The following is a 14347-nucleotide window of genomic DNA, read 5'->3' as shown; positions in this document are numbered from 1 at the left end:
GAGTTTGATTCTTCTGTATTGAAAACCTACATTTTGAAAATTATACTACAGGAAACTTTCAGTTATACATGTGAATGATCATGAGTAATCCCTATCCATGAAAGTCAGCTCATTGAGGTTACTGTTTGCATTCCAAGTGTCTAAACCCAAAGCCTCTGGCACATGGTGGTCACTTAGTACTTTTTTTCTCTTTTTAAAAAAATTTCCAGTTTTATTGAGATGTAATTGACATAACATTTTATTAGCTTAAGGTATACAGTATAATGTTTGATATGTGTATATTGCAAAATGATTACCACGGTAAATCTAGTTAGCATACATCACCTCACAGTTACAATTTTTTTCTTGTGATGAGAACTTGTAAGATTCACTCTCAGCAATTTTCAAATATACAGTTCAGTGTTGTTAACGGAACTGTTAAATACACAGTTCAGTGTTGTTAAATATTTGTTACTAATATAATATACAGTAAAACCCTTTTTAGTATGCAGTTTTATATTTTGACAGATACGTGCTATCATGTAACCACTACCACAATCAAGAGTCCACTGCTCCAGGGACTTCCCTGGCGGTGCAGTGGTTAAGAATCTGCCTGCCAATGCAGGGGACACAGGTTTGATCCCTGGTCCGGGAAGATCCCACATGCAGTGGAGCAACTAAGCCCGTGCACCGTAACTACTGAGCCTGTGCTCTAGAGCCCATGCGCCACAACTACTGAAGCCCGCACGCCTAGAGCCCATGCTTCACAACAAGAGAAGCCACTGCAGTGAGAAGCCTGTGCACTGCAACAAAGAGTAGCCCCTGCTCCCTGCAACTAGAGAAAGCCCGTGCGCAGCAACGAAGACCCAACACTGCCAAAATAAAAAATATGTGTATATATGCATATAGTAGCACTTCACTGTGAGCATTACATGAGTTAATAGATATAAAATTCTTAGAGTAGTACCCTTCACAAGGTAAAAGGTCAATAAACATTTGATCATTGTTAATGTTAGCATTTCTGGAACACCTACTATGTACTGGGCATTTATCCTAATTATCACAGTAACCCTGATGTAGATGTATCCACACTTGGCAGAAAGATAATCTAGGCTCAGCGATGCTAGGTAATTTGCCCAAAGGATGGCCATGACAAGATCTGAATCCAGGTCTGTCAAAGCCTGTTTCTGCTGCAGCATGCTCATGTTCATTGTTTTCCTGGTAGTGAAGCACTTTATGGTACTTTTAAAATGTAAGGTGTACCTACTAAATAGGTTTTTTATATGAATGGTTGCTGCTTTGCTGAAATGTAAATTGAGCCAAACATAGAGCCTAAGTACTCATGAAGAACATCGAATATATATTGTCATGATTTAAGCCAAATAATTATTTTCCAGTGACATATCCAAATCTCATCTTTTGTATTTTGTTTCCCAACAGGCTGTTATAATGGGTTGGTTTATATTCTGAAGAGTAATAGTGGAGAAAAATACTGGATGTTTACTACTGAGGATGCTGTCAAAAGCTCAGCAACTGTGGATCCAACCACAGGACTTTTTTACATTGGCTCTCATGACCAGCATGCATATGCTTTAGATATATATGTAAGAATTCACTTCATCAATTTCATACCATAAGCATAGATAGAAGAGTGTGAAACTATCAGGTGGTGGTGACTAGGGGAGCAGGTATTAACTATTCCCAAGTTTGTGATCTGGGAAGATTAAGGGGTTAATTAACAGCCATAATATCTTAAGACAGTTTTAACTTCCTTACAGAATTTTCACAAATAAATTTGCTACTCAGGGTTTTGAAATATAAGGAACTTAGAATGCCATCTTGACAATAGAGAAGAATCACAAAAATATCAATAAGAACTGATTACACAAAATTTTTAAATTTAAGAATTATAAAATTAAAAAGAAATAAGTTGGGAAAAGTTTTTGAAACGTGTGACAGCGTTGAAATATTTATAAGTATAAATTAAGAGCAAATACAAATTAATAAGAAAAATATAAAGGTCCAGATAGAAAAATAAACAAGGGATATAAATGCACAGGACCCCAAAGAAGAAATAGCTAGTAAATGTATTTAAATATTTCATATGTTTAAGAATCTAAGGAATGAAAATTTAAAACTTTGAGATAAAGAAGCAAATGTTATTAGAGGGTAGCATTAAATGCTGATGAGAATGGTGGGAGGTAAAGCCTTCGAGGAAAACAATTTGACCATAGGTAACAATTTCATATCCTTTGATTCAGTAAAATTCTTCTAGGAATCTGTCCTGGCAAAATAATCAGTAACATGGACAGATACATGCACGAAGATGTCTATTTCCAAATTGTTTATAACACCAAGCAATTAGTTCAAGACGATTTTCAGTGATAAGGTAGAGAAATTATTTTGTGTTCATATGGGATATGATCCATTAAAGTAATATTTAAAGAGTTTTACAAAATAAGTGAGCTAAATTAGATACAAAGTGTATGATATTCAGAATGATGATCTCAGGTATATTAAGCTGTGTGTGTGTATGCGTGTACCAAAAAGATCAAAAGGGAAAATGCTAAAATGTTAACAGTGGTAATCTCTGGGCATTGGCTTTTGTCATCTTTTTATACTAACTTGATTCTACACAGTGAGTATATATTATTTTTAAATGAAAAATAAAAATTATATTAACTAAGATAGACATAACATCAGGAGGGACAGGATATGTATATTTTGTTAATCACCAGCAGAAACCAATTAATTTGCTTTCTTTTTCTTTCTTCTTTTTTTTTTTTTAATTTGCTTTCTTATTTGCAGAAAAAGAAGTGTGTTTGGAAGTTGAAATGCGGAGGAACTGTTTTTTCTTCTCCTTGTTTGAGCCTGATTCCATATCACTTGTATTTTGCTACGCTGGGAGGACTTTTACTGGCTATAAATCCTGTAGGCATAAAAGAATATTTATTGATTTTATTACTTATTTTTCTTTAATATTTTTTATTTTTGCTTTGAATTCTGAAAATTTGAAGTAGATCTCAGTTAGATATAGTCCGTACATTACTGAACCAGAATTCATTAAAAATGACTGACACGAAGTATAGAAAGATGAGAAAAACCTAAGTTCTGTGTATGTCTTTTATCAATTTTTTATTTTATTTTAATTTAATTTTATTTTTTTGGCTACGTTGGGTCTTCATTGCTGTGCATGGGCTTTCTCTAGTGGCAGAGAGCAGGGGCTACTCTTCATTGTGGTGCATGGGCTTCTTATTGCAGTGGCTTGTTGCGGAGCACAGGCTGTAGGTGCTCCGGCTTCAGTAGTTGCAGAGCCTGGGCTCTAGGCATGGGCTTCAGAAGTTGCGGCGTGCGGGCTTAGTTGCTCCGTGGTGTGGGGATCTTCCTGGACCGGGAATCGAACCCGTGTCCCCTCCTTTGGCGCGCGGATTCTTAACCACTGCGCCACCAGGGAAGTCCTATCAATTTTTTAAGTTGGCAGACTGTTCTCAGTCCTGTCAAGAACTTCATGTCCATTCTAAGGATGGAGTTTATGTGCTAGTTATTTCTTTCCTGGTTTTATTGCAAGTTTTTATCTTAGCATTCATAAGTAGCACTAATTAATTTTATAGCTATGTATATGTGTACTAGCTTCATTTATAATGTCAGCATGCCATTATAGCATTTTCTGGTGTTTATAGCTTTACCTCTGGGAGATTTATGAGTTTATTTTATAAAGGGTAATTGATTAGTAGAATGATTTAAATGCTGTGAATTGCTTTTTGCCCATGACAGGCCACTGGGAAGAGAGTTTGGAAATATTCCTGTGACAAGCCACTCTTTTCTTCTCCACGGTGTTGCCTACAGTATATTTGTATTGGCTGTGTAGATGGGAATTTTCTCTGCTTTACTCACTTTGGAGAACAGGTAAAAATTTCTAGTTCTGTTTTACTTACATTTCTCAAAGGCATAGTAGCTGGTGACAACTGAAGTAAAATTTTAAACATTATGTGACCCATTGTGTTGAAAACTAATTCTATTTTAATTGTCAAACCATGGGTTTTTAAATTTTTGAATGACGCTATAATAGATTTAAAAGATTCTATCCAAACATTGTTTTACTTTTGCCATTCTCCTCTCACAATTTAAAAAATGTTATCAGTTTTTTTTTTGTTTTTTTTTTTGCGGTACGTGGGCCTCTCACCGTTGTGGCCTCTCCTGTTGCGGAGCACAGGCTCCGGACACGCAGGCCCAGTGGCCATGGCTCACGGGCCCAGCCGCTCCGCGGCATGTGGGATCTTCCCGGACCGGGGCACGAACCCGTGTCCCCTGCATCGGCAGGCGGACTCTCAACCACTGCGCCACCAGGGAAGCCCAGGTTATCAGTTTTTAGCCAACTTTATTATAACCTCTATTCCGATTGTGAACATTGAAATAAACTCCTGCTTCTTCTATGAAAACCTAAATCTGTTACATAACTCAATTTGCATTGTATGGAAGTTCCATCTTCAACTTCATGATCGGCAGGGTAGGCTCCTTCTGAGTTATAATAAGTCTTTCGTTGGGATAATAATCTCTACTTCTTTACCCGTAAGTGACTGTGGCACAACTTCTGTGTTTTTGATTTTAGGGATTATTTTGTGGGCTTGAGAGTGTACTAGCTCCAACATAAGTTAGCCCATTGCTGGCTAGAGTTGACTCTGGGTGCTTTTTATTCTACATTCACCCCTCATAGCCTAGCAGTTTCTTTTGTTCTGTGTGACAGTTACTTTGTGATGAAATCTTTTATTAAGTTCACTTAATATTTTTTATTTACAAAGTAATTTGAATATATTCTCACCTTTGGATTTCTAAAAAGAAGGAGCAAATGCTATTACCCCCCTTTTTTTTTTTTTTTTTACCTTTTCTGAATGAACCAAAAAGATTAAAGTGATTTTGTCCAAGTCAGGGACAGAATTGAGATTACAAATCATATTTCATGAATATACCCACTCTTTTTATTTTGCTTTCACTGTACTCCTATTACTATGGATTTGTAAACACTATCTTAGACTTATGCTTTTTCTTCCTTGTGTGTTTTCTTTAAAATATGACTGACAGGTTAATCTATAGTAGCTTTGAAATAAGCAAACAGTGTATATATCTACAGGGTAGACACACAACTCATAGCTCTTTGTTTAAAGCTTTAAATTATTGCACATGAACTTTTCCTTTCAGCCTACTTACACCCTTATTCCTCCATTAGGAGACCAGAATAAGATACAGTTTTTAATAAGATACACTGAAAACTGTGTAGTTTTTTCTTTGAAATAAGTGTCTCTGAACATATTAGTAATAACTTTTGAATGGGGTTCGAAATGAATTTTACTTCATAATATTATGAATAGCGGTGATTTATGTAATAAGGACACTGGTGGGTTTTGTGCTAGATTTTACCATTGGGACAGAGGTCTAATCTGAGGGTGCTACTTTTGGGAGAAAGCCATTATTTTCTCTATGTATAGTTACCATTCAGTAGCCTGCGTCTCTCTCATTTTATTAAGAATTTCGAAAAGCTTTACAGAACTGTTGAAATGAGATGAATGAATTATTTTTGCCTTTATCACCCTTCAGATTTGGCAGTTCTCTACCAATGAACCAATCTTTTCATCCCCATGTACCTCAGCATCAGAGCAAGAAATATTTTTTGGTTCCCATGATTGCTTTATCTACTGTTGTAGTATGAAAGGTCACCTCCAATGGAAATTTGAAACTACTTCAAGGGTGTATTCAACACCATTTGCTTTCCATAACCACAACCGTGGCAATGAAATGTTGCTGGCAGCAGCATCTACTGATGGGAAGCTATGGATCTTGGAATCTAAGAGTGGAGAGTTGCAAAGTGTGTATCAGCTTCCTGGAGAAGTTTTCTCTTCTCCTGTGGTCTGGGAATCAATGCTTATTATTGGATGTAGAAATAATTATGTTTATTGTCTGGATTTATTGGGTGGCAATCAAAGATATTGAAGTACAGTCCTTGCTAGAATATATCTGTGAGATGTTTGAAAATATTTTACATTATGGAGCATGTGGATAGTCTTATTTTATGTTAAAGATTATATTTTGTTTAAGAAACTTGTCTATTACACTTTATTGGAAAACAACCGTATTTTACTTCCTATAGGAGTAACAAATGCTTTTAAAAGGAATTATAGAACAAAACACATCAATATGTTAAGTGACAGTTTCTTTTAATTAGGCTACAGATGTTCTACTTGGTTTTTTATAAAAGACTTCTGGAAAAAATATCAGAATATACTTGGTGGGTTAAAAAATTAGTCTGTGATGTAATACACCATTCACTCATTTATACTGAGATTCATAACAAAAGATTTTCAAAGAAAGGATCTATTTATCAAATTAGTTTACATAATTTAAAATTTTTTATTATTTTTTTAAATAGTTATTTATTTGGTTGCACCGGGTCGTAGTTGGGGCAGGTGGACTCCTTTAGTTGTGGCTCGCGGGCTCCTTGGTTGCGGCATGTGGCCTCCATACATTGCTCCTTAGTTGCAGCACATGGGCTCCTTAGTTGTGGCTCACGGGCTCCTTAGTTGTAGCATGCGAATTCTTAGTTGTGGCATGCATGTGGGATCTAGTTCCCTGACCAGGGATCGAACCCAGCCCCCTGCACTGGGAGCAGGGAGTCTTAACCATTGTGCTACCAGGGAAGTCCCTGTAGTAGTCTCTTATGATCTTTCATATTTCTGTGGTGTCAGTTGTAACTTCTTCTTTTCCATTTCTGATTTTATTGATTTGGGCCCTCTCTCTTTTTAATTGATGAGTCTGGCTAAAGGTTTATCAGTTTTTTTTTAATCTTTTTAAAGAAGCAGCTTTTAGTTTCATTTTATTGTTTTTTAAGTCTCCTTCATTTATTTCTGCTCTGATCTTTATGATTTCTTTCCTTATACTAACTTTGGGTTTTGTTTGTTCTTTTTCTAGTTTAGATGTAAGGTTAGGTTGTTTGAGATTTTTCTCATTTCCTGAGGTAAGCTTGTATTGTCATAAACTTCTTAGAACTGCTTTTGCTGTGTCCCATAGATTTTGGATCGTTGTTTTTCATTTTCATTTGTCTCCAGGTATTTTTTAAAAATTTCCTCTTTGATTTCTTCAGTGATCCATTGGTTTTTTAGTAGCATATTGTTCAGCCTCCACGTGTTTGTGTTTTTGCAATTTTTTTCTTGTAATTGATTTCTGGTCTTCTAGCATTGTGGTTGGAAAAGATGCTTGATACGATTTCAATTTTCTTAAATTTACTGAGGCTTGTTTTGTGGCCTAGCATGTGATTTATCCTGGAGAGTGTTCTATGTGCACTTGAAAAGAATGTATTCTGCTGCTATTGGATGGAATGTTCTAAATGTATTTATTAAGTCTTATCTCGTCTAATGTGTCATTTAAGACACAGTGTTTCCTTACTGATTTTCTGTCTGGATGATCTGTCCATTGATGTAACTGGGGTGTAAAACTTTCCTACTATTATTGTGTTACTATTGATCTCTCCCTTTATGTCTGCTGGTATTTGCTTTATGTATTTTGGTGTTCCTATGTTGGTGTTTATATATTTACAATTGTTATGTCTTCTTGAATTGATCCCTTGATCATTATGTAGTGTCCTTCTTTGTCTCTTCCAACAGTCTTTATTGTAACATCTATTTTATCATATATAAGTATTGCTACTTACCCTGGCTTTCTTTTGATTTCCATTTGTGTTCAATACCTTTTGCATCTCTTCACTTTCAATCTGTGTATGTCTTTAGATCTGAAGTGAGTCTCCTGTAGGCAGGAAGGCGGGATATATATGGGTCTTTTTTTTTTTTTTTAATCCATTCAGCCACTCTATGTCTTTTGATTGGAGCATTTAGTCCATTTACATTTACAGTAATTATATGTATGTTCTAATTGCCATTTTGTTAATTATTTTAGGGTTTTTGTTCCTTCTTTTGTTCTCTTGTGATTTGATGACTATCTTTAGTGTTATGTTTGGATTCCTTTTCTCTTCTTTTGTGTATCATAGATATTTGGCTTGTAGTTACCATGAGGTATTTATATAGTAATCTGTATTTATACATGATTGTTTTATGTTGTTGATCTCTTAATTTCAAATACATTTTAACAATCCTGCATTTGTATTCTCCTCCCCTTACAATTATTATTTTTGGTATCATATTTTACCTCTAATTGTTTTGTGTATCCCTTAACTGCTTATTTTAGATATAGATGATTTTACCACTCTTTTAACCTCCCTGCTAGCTTTGTGCATGGATGATTTCCTACCTTTACTATATGTTTGCCTTTACCAACGAGTTTTTTCATTTCATAATTTTCATTTATCTAGTTGTGGCCGTTTCTTTTTCATTAAGAAAAGTTCCTTAAATATTTCTTGTAAGTTTGGTGGTGCTGAACTCTTTTAGCTTTTGCTTGTCTGTAAAGATTCTGATCTTTCCATCAAATCTGAATGAGAGCCTTGCTGGGAGTATTCCTGGTTGTGGGTTTTTTCCTTTCATCACTTTAAATATGTTGCCCTTCTGGCCTGCAGAGTTTCTGATGAAAAGTCAGCCGATAGCTTTATGGGAGTTCCCTTCTATGTTATTTGTTGTTTTTCCTTGGCTGCTTTTAATATTGTCTCTATCTTTAATTTTTGACATTTTAATTATAATGTGTTTTAGTGTATTCCTTTTTGGGTTAATCTTGTATGGGACTCTCTGTGCTTCCTGGACTTGGATGTCTGTTTCCTTTCCCAGTTTAGGGAAGTTTTCAGTTACTATGTCTCAGATATGTTCTCAGTCCCTTTCTGTCACTCTTCTCCTTGTGGGACCCCTATAATGAGAATATTAGTGCACTCAATGTTGTCCCAGAGGTCTCTTATACTGTCCTCATTTCTTTTCCTTTCTTTTTTCTGTTCAGCATCAATGACTTCCACTACTCTGTCTTCCAGCTCACTGATCTGTTCCTCTGTATTATTTAGTCTACTGTTGATCCTTCTAGTGTATTTTTAGTTTCAGTTATCATGTTCTTCATCTGTTTGGTTATTCTTTATATTTTCTAGCTCTTTGTTAAAAACTTTTAATTTTCACTCTGTGTATCCATTCTTTTCCCATGTTCTCTGATCATCTTTACGATCACTGCCCTGACCTCTTTCTTGGGTATTTGCCTATCTCCACTTCATTTAGTTTTTCTTGTGGGGTTTTATCTTGTTCCTTCGTCTAGAACATGTTCCTCTGTTGCCTCATTTTGCCTAAGTTGCTGTTTGCATTTTTATGTTTCTGATAGGTTGGTTATGTTTTCTGACCTTGGAGAAGTGGCCTCCTGTAGGCGACGTCCTATGTGTCCCAGCAGTGCATTCCCCTCTTATCACCCAAGTTATATGCTCTGGTGGTTTTCTGCTATGAGGGCTGTGTGGGTCCTTCTGTTGTGGTGAGCTATGTGGGCCGTCTGGTAGGCTTGGTTGGCCCCTGTTCAGGTTGGTTGCTGAGCCCTGCCCTGTGCAGAGGCTGCTGGCCACTGGTTGGCATGACCAGGTCACAAGGTGGCTGACTGCAGAACCCCAGGGGCCCCAGGGCTAGTGCTGGCTCGTTGGTGGGTAGAGTCAGGGTCTAGAAAACACCGAGGCTGTTGCCCATCCTATGGTGGGTGAAGCCAAGTCCTGGGGTTAGTGCTGGTCTACTGGCAGGCACAGCCAGGTCCTGGAGTCTGGATGCAAGGCCAATGGTCCCAGAGCTGTTGTCAGATCATTGGGGGGAAGGGGGAGGGGCTGTTCCTGACACAGTTGGGTATGGGGTTTGGGATGTCCCAGAGCTTATGTTGGCCTGCTAGTGGCCAGGGCTAGGACCCAGGCCCAGATAGTCCCAGGACATGGTCTGGCCTACTGATGGGCTGGATGGGTCTGCAGCCTGTGGGATTGTGGTTTTCTTGCATCTGGTGTCTGCCCCCTGGTGGCTGAGGCTGGTCCAGAGGCTAGAACTGGCTGCCTGGACAGCACGGCCAGGGCAGGGCTGGGTCTTGGGGCTAAAAACCAGAGGGAGGATTCGACAATGGCCCTTGGCAACACCAATGTCCCTGTGGTAGAAGGAACTCCCAAGAATGGCTGCCACCAGTGTCTGTGTCCCCAGGGTGAGCTGCAGCTGCCTCCTGCCTCTTTAGAAGACTCTCCAAGATCAGCAGGTAGGTCTAACACAGGCTTCTATCAAATGACTGCTTTTGCCCTGGGTCCTGGAGCATGTGAGATTTTTTTGTGTGCCCTTTAAAAGTGAAGTCTTTCTTTCCCCCAGCCCTCTGGGACTCCTGAAAGTAAACCTTACTGGCCTTCAAAGCAAAATGCTCTGGAGGCTTGTCTTGCTGGTGCAGGACCCCTGGGCTGGGGAGCCTGATGTGGGGCTCAGACCTCATAGTGCTTTGGGAGAACCTCTGCAATGTAGTTATTCTCCTATATTTGGGTCTTCCTTCCAGGGGTATGGAACTTGACTGTATCACAAATCCTACCCTTCTACCCAACTTGTTGTGTTTCCTTCTTTATGTCTTTAGTTGTAGAAGATCTTTTCTGGAAGGTTCTGGTCTTTTTCATCAAAGGTTATTCTGCAAATAGTTGTGATTTTGGTGTGCCCATGAAAGAAGGTGAGCTCAAGGTCTTTCTATTCCACTGTCTTGGCCAGTCCCTCCAGAATGAATTTTTAAAAGAATATTGAGTCTCTTGCAGAATTACAAAGAGGGCTGGAGCTATATACAGCCAGAAACAATGAATGCCTGAAATCATCATATCATTTTGGCCAGAAGACAGCTGCTGTCCTTGAGGCTCTAAATGCTTATTACCTTATGGCTGACCCCACTAATGCTGGACACTGTTTCCTACCACTGCCAGACTTCCTCACAGTCCCCCCATCTTTTGGTCAGTTGCTCCCAAACCACAGTCCCTTCCAATTTGAAGTGAAACATGTTGTTATGCCCACGAGAGAGTATAGGAAGGCACCTAACAGGCATTTCAATTGTGGTAGGAGGTGAGTGCTGCCCTCTACCAAGACCCATAAGGTAGAGATTTCCACAAACACAGAAAGGGGATTGAGGCCATGGGTGGCCCAAAAGAACGTATCTTCTGCCAGGTTTTAGACCCATGCGGATTCATCTTTAATGTATTAACCACCTGGAGCTCTTGCTAAATGCACATTCCAATTGAGAGGGCTGGAAGGAGCGGGGCTTGGCTTAGCCACACTGGAGACTGAGGCAAAAGGAAAAATCAGTAATACTGACCCTGTCTTTATTTAAAATTTTGGTATTTGTTCATCATGGAATTTGCATTAACCTTGATTTTTAAAATATTGCATTAAAATAGCATTCCTCTTGATTACTTGATTTTTTGGCACCCAAGGCAAGTGCCTTGCTCACGTCACTCACTTTGCCCTTGTCTGGCCTCGTGAGTCAGTAGGTCTGGTCTGCGGCCCTAAGCTGCGTTTCTCACATGCTCTCGGCTTGTGCCCATGCTGTTGTTCCATGGCCCACGCTTTGAGTAAAGAGGTTGTAGGATCATTTTGTCTGAGATGCCAGACCATTCAATTCCAATTTAGGATTGAGATAAACATTTTATTTGTCCCTACTCATTATTTTTCTCCAAAAAATATCTAGTTAAAAGTATAATAAGGTACCATATAAAATGCCTTGAAATTTTTCTTTCTCAACAAAAGCTTAGTATAACTACAAGCTGTCTATAGATGGTCATTGAAATCAGTAAAAACTTCAGCTTGAAATTCCATCAGTGCCGAAGATCTTGTGGGTATTTTTTATTGAAAGATCTTTTTCCTTCAATAATGGACATTTTACATTAAAACTTTATACAACCAAAATCTCAAAATAATAATTAAATCACACTAAGGTATTTTTATTGTTAAGTCTCTACTTCATTTTATTGTTGATAAAAATATTGCAAGACACTTGTAACTCTAATGTTTCTGCTTTAAAATAAGCAATTAAAACTAAACATCACAAGAAGAGACAATGAATACATAGTACAATTTGCTAATAACTGGCTAAAATGATAATTTAATAGTAATTAATGTATAAGAAACAATTGCACTTGAAAAATTAAAAAAGTAAAGAAAAAACCTCTAGTTTTGTAATATGTCTTATGAACAGAGGTTAATCATCTATAACATTGCCAGGAGAAGTGTATGTTTAAATTTTAAAAAAAAAGCTTGTGTATTTAACTAGCCATCATTCATTTCTTTTAAGCCTTGAATTTTTTATATGCTTTATAGAATTTCCCCCGTAGTTTGTTGTTGATCAGAAAAGACTGCAACACAGCTAAAGCAAAATAACACTTCATTGGTATTTAGTGCAAAGTAGGAGTAATTTTTACATGAAATATTAAACATGTAGCCTTTAGAAGTTGTTGGAAGTAAGTGCTATGACTTACTTCCAGTATACTTTCCTCAGTATACTCTTAAAAAGATTTTGATGGAAATTTTTTAACTGAGGTATTTCTCCTCCTTTGTATGGGATCAGTGGTAGGTAAGCCAGTACAGAGTTGACTTGTCTACCATTCTTTGTTAATGATCTGATTTATTCACCTGTTCTCTGCCATTACTGTGATATTATTCAAAGCTGACAGGATGACAGAAAAAGACAATGCAGAAGGATTAATGTAGCAGTATAATTCCAGGGCTCTAGGTGGAAAGATTCCTATTAAGAAGTGTTATATTAGTGAGGAAATCATTGAAACTAACAAATGTCTACATATTTGATTTAGAAATGAACATCACTGTGGAAAACATGCAGTGGAATATTAATTGCTTCTCATAGCCATAAAAAAAATTAACGTTCCATTGATTCTTAACATTCTGAAGGTCCACTATATATATTAACTCCAACTTGCAAAAGTACAACTATCCACTTCACCACACATGCCAGCTGCTACCATGAGGCTGAGCCATCGTTTCCAGAAAGAAAATGCCTTGTATATGGTAAATAACTTTGCTGTCATCCTTTCTTTAAGGTACATAATAGTGTAACAGCACACTGTCTATTGAGTAAGCATAGAGGAAAATGATACTAATAAAATACTAATGTGTTTTTGTAGGAGAGGAAAAAAGGATGTAATTCCTTCCCCTGCTGCACTAGGCAAAGGATTTGTACTTAGATTTTGAAGTCAGGATTGAAGAAAAAGGTAATATGCCAACACCACGAAATGTAGGTTAGTACCAGCAATGTGTGAGTTTGCTGTATGTCTGTGTCATGTAAAGCAAATTTAGGGAAATAAAAGTGAATATATGTGGCTTTTAAATTGCCAAGTCCTTTTTTTTTAATCACATGTATAACAACAAGGCCACTTAAAACTCTGAGATGTTTTTAAAGGTAGCAAGGTGAATGCTCTACATTATAAATGCTATTGAACATTTGACTCTAAATATGAATTACTTGATTATGGTAAAGAAAGAAACTTCCCACAGGAAGTCCTTTAGTACAAAGGCTTCAAATCTTGTCTTACTGTTAACTTTCCCTAAAGATTTAAAAGATTTTTCAGAGACATGTAATGTCTATAGACTCTTAAACCCTGTAATAAATGGCTGCTTTGGGGGGTTGTTTTATTATTTTTCCTGTCTCACCTTTGCTGCTTTGGGTGATATGAGCCTCCCCTTCAGAGTTTTAAAAACTAGATTACACTAGAAGCAGTGTGTCCCACACTTCTCAACCTCTGTGATATACCGGAAGTCATCTGAAGAGTTTTTACCACAATATACACATCTGGCCCCATCCTCACAGGATCTCTGATGATTGAGTAGGTCTGGGATGGAGCCTGAACTTCTTAAGAACAACTGCACTAGACGGGGATTCTCAGAGACAGAGAATTTGTAGCTTCTTCTTCTTTTTTTTTTTTTAAATCGTTTTAAATAAAAATGTTCCCTAGGAGCCAGCTGGGCCAAATGGTTAACGTGTCCTTGAGGAGAGTTGTGGTATAACGGGGCCTGTAGCTCAACAGTGCGGTAGAAGACTCAATGGACTCGCTATCTGTGTTACAGTTTCCTGTTGGGGCAAAATCATGAGAAGCAGACATGGGCAAAGAGTTGGGAGCCAGACTTTTACTTACAATTCCCAGTTACTCACTGCATTCAGGCGAATGGGCACTCTTGTTTATATAAGATCCTTTCACTATTACTATAGAAAAGGGTAGAAATCCCCAAGCACATGGTAAATGGTTTGGAACAAAGAAACAGGAGTACAGAATCAAGAAAACTATTACAAAGATTGGCAAAAGTACATGTTCTGAATGGTGTGTGGGTGTATGTGTGTGGAAGGGCCATGGAATGGGTGTGGCAGGCGCTCGTGAGAAGTTCTCAGTCTGGAGATTTTGCTTCATGTGGTCCCT

The 14347-nt window shown here is 37.6% G+C and overlaps 1 protein-coding gene across 2 annotated transcripts in view; it reads left to right on the top strand.

Annotated features, from left to right (window-relative positions):
* The window catches only part of AASDH (aminoadipate-semialdehyde dehydrogenase), a gene marked incomplete at both ends in the record, with an annotated part of 32779 nt that extends 26734 nt beyond the window's left edge, over positions 1-6045 (top strand). Inside the window, 4 exons of one of the 2 annotated variants that reach the window (XM_079716829.1) lie at positions 1420-1583; positions 2788-2910; positions 3754-3885; positions 5572-6045. In XM_079716829.1, the coding sequence (XP_079572955.1) occupies positions 1420-1583; positions 2788-2910; positions 3754-3885; positions 5572-5964 (812 nt within the window). The remainder of the gene's footprint in view (positions 1-1419; positions 1584-2787; positions 2911-3753; positions 3886-5571) is intronic. The other variant, XM_079716830.1, reaches the window with a different exon arrangement.
* Positions 6046-14347: the final 8302 nt, after the last annotated feature.

This window comes from Hyperoodon ampullatus (assembly GCF_949752795.1).
Source record: "Hyperoodon ampullatus genome assembly, chromosome: 1".
NCBI lineage: Eukaryota > Metazoa > Chordata > Mammalia > Artiodactyla > Ziphiidae > Hyperoodon > Hyperoodon ampullatus.
This window is presented reverse-complemented; position numbering and strand designations above follow the sequence as displayed.